Source organism: Sphaeroforma arctica (genome assembly GCF_001186125.1).
Source record: "Sphaeroforma arctica JP610 unplaced genomic scaffold supercont1.2958, whole genome shotgun sequence".
In the NCBI taxonomy this organism is placed as follows: domain Eukaryota; class Ichthyosporea; order Ichthyophonida; genus Sphaeroforma; species Sphaeroforma arctica.
In genome coordinates this window covers 1-3116 of record NW_014037600.1, presented here as the reverse complement: position 1 = coordinate 3116, position 3116 = coordinate 1, and the positions used below count along the sequence as shown (strand labels likewise).

Sequence of the window (3116 nt, the reverse complement as noted above, 5' to 3'; positions counted from 1 at the left end):
AAATGAAGAAGTTGTGCTATCTGAGTGCCAATGAGATTAATTTTTCAAGGTACCTCTGGGCCAACCTCTATGGAAAAATCCCCCCCCCCCCACCTTCTCACTCTGTCCATTTTATGTTGTCTGCGCCGCCCATTCCCCAACAGAAGAGCCAAGGCCGGCTATTGGCTAATCGTAGATCTAAAAATAGAATTTTTAAACGCACCGAGAGTAAGATTCGCCGCCAAAAGTGGAGATTACCAAAAACTGATCTAAACCATATGACGTCATCTGAGCGGTACGAAATGAGTCATGCTTTGTTCTCTGATACCACTGTATAAATAAAACTAAAAGAGATCGCACAAACGATTAGACGCAGAATTACGTGTTCTACGCGTATGATACACGCATACAGTACACGCATAAAATAGATATATACGTAATCACACACAGTATCTCGTGTATAGTACACGCACAAATACATATATACGTATCACACCCAGTCTCTCGTGTGTAGCACAAGAATTGCTTCGACATCACTCTCTACACCGTTCTCTATCCTTAGCTTTGGCAGGGCACTCCTCAAGCTCATCACTTCAACACACCTCAATCAACAGACCCATCCATAGACCCAAAGGGCAATCACCACCACCGCCGCCATGTCGTCGGGATCTAAATCACACTACTTTTACAAGCGCATGCAGCAACTGAAACAGAAGAATGCCGAGACCAAAGGCGTGCGCACAGCCACCAGTTTCGACGAAGAGTTCAAGCGGATGGAAGACATGACACGACACATGGAGAAAGCCTATACACGGATACCTGATAAACTGGATCAGTATCTACAGCCAGACCCTACCAAGCGGATGAGTAAGATGGTGCTTAAGAACAAGGATACAGCGGTGACTGAGGATATGATTGCTAAGGAGAATCTGTGCAAGATGGGCCAGGCGATGATTGATGCCGGGTATGTATGTCTGGGTTTTATTTCAAGTGTAGACAATAAGGATATGTATGCTATATGATGCATTTGGTTAATGTATCCGAGGTATGTCTGAATTTAATTTAAGTGTAGACAATAAGAATATGTATGCTATAAGACGCACTTGGCTATTTATTTGAGGGCTTTATTTGAGATATATTGGAGTCGGGGGGCTTTTTATGTAGATACTGTATGGGATTTGATATCGGTTGTGTCTGTGATTGTACCTGTGTATGTCTTGGTTATGTCAAATAGTTGTACAGTTCATGGATTGGTAGTTGCTCACACATATGGATGTACAAATGGACTACATGACAACGGTTGCCATGATAGTACACAGGACTATACAAATGTGGAACAGAATACATTGACATATGATTATAGAAGTGTTTTATAAAACATAAATATATGGTTGTACTAGTGTACTATAGAATACAATGACGTATGACTATACAAATGTACTACAGAATACATTGGCATATGATTATAGAAGTGTACTACAGAATACATTGATATATAATTATACAAGTGTACTATAAAATACATTGATATATGATTATACAAGTGTACTATAAGCTACATTATCACATGATTATTCAAGTGTACTATTTAAACATTGATATATGATTATACAAGTGTACTATAAAATACATTATCACATGATTATACAAGTTTACTATAAAATACATTGATATATGATTAGACAAGTGTACTATAAAATACATTTTCATATGATTATACAAGTGTACTAGAAAATACATTGATATATGTGCGTATTATAGAGCGTATCTAGATATGATATAGGGCAGTCAGCGTACATAGATCAATCATACATTCAAAAAGACAGCAAATAAAAGGCCCTTATTTGTAAATAGTACTCTCAGGTGCCACATCCATATCCACCTTGATATATACATATACGTGTGTTATATCGTACGCAGTTGTGTTTCAGTCATTTCGGGGAGAGGTCCATTCTGCGCAGCTGATTGTCCAAAGCGTGTACTATTCAGTCAGAAAGACAGACGCGCTCTCAGTATATAGTACAGTATATAGTACCAAATGTAGTACTGCATATAGTACAAAATGTATTACAGTATATAGTACAGTATATTGTACAGTATATACTACAGTATATACTACAGTATATACTACAGTATATACTACAGTATATAGTACAGTATGTTGTACAGTATATAATACAATATATAGTACAAGGTGACGGATGGTCAAGTATTCTGATCAGGTATACTAATAGTTCTACATGTATATATACACGCATACAAAACCCACCCATCACGCACCCCACCCACGAATACAGGTACACATTCGGTGAGGAAACCACTCTGGGCTGCTACTATCTCAAAGCAGGCACCAGCCAGCAGGAGATCACCAAGAGCTGGTTGGCCTTTCAGTACGAAGCCAATCGCATGTATCTGAAGCCCATGGAACTACTGGTAGAAGACCTCAAACACATCAAGAAGAACCTCAACAAGATTCAACAGGACCGATTGTACCTGGACTCAACCAAGACGCGCAAGGAGAAATCGCGGCAGGACATTAAGAATTACGACCCCAGTGTGGTGCAGCATCTGCAGAAGAAGGCCGAGAGTTTGCAGGAGGTGAGACGGGGTGAATATGTTGTCAGCGAGGGTATAGGTGTGGGTATACTTGTATATACATAACACGCATGCAAGCGAGAGGGTATGGATTTTAATTGCAAGAGGTGAGGTGGGTTAATAGGTATCAGCAAGTGTATAAGTATCAGTATACTTGTAACCGGTGCGGTGTAGTATTATAAGTATCAGTATACTTGTAACTGGTACGGTGTAGTACAGAGTCCTCATGCTATCCGTTCGCTTTTACGTAGTGTATGAATACGTTTTTGAATTGTACCGATGCAGAATCTGGAGATCAAAGCCGGCAATGTGCAAAGTCAGATGGAGCAGTTCTTTTATGAACTGGAAGACGACCAGATCCTAATGCTTCAGAACTTCATCGCCACGGTATGCTAAGAGAACACATGCACGTATTTGTATCTAAACTATCCGTACATACACACACACACACTTTTACACGCACGCACACTTTTACACGCACGCACACACACACATCTATATATATATATATATATATAGATAACGCACCACCCACACACACA

At 39.7% G+C, this 3116-nt stretch overlaps 1 protein-coding gene across 1 annotated transcript; it reads left to right on the top strand.

Annotated features, from left to right (window-relative positions):
- Positions 1–360: 360 nt before the first annotated feature.
- Positions 361–2970, top strand: SARC_13160 (hypothetical protein; the record flags this gene model as incomplete). The annotated part of the gene is made up of 3 exons (XM_014292715.1): positions 361–943; positions 2277–2577; positions 2860–2970. Exons 1-3 carry the CDS (start codon positions 636–638, stop codon positions 2968–2970), a joined length of 720 nt encoding a protein of 239 aa, XP_014148190.1. The 5' UTR covers positions 361–635.
- Between the last annotated feature and the right edge of the window lie 146 nt (positions 2971–3116).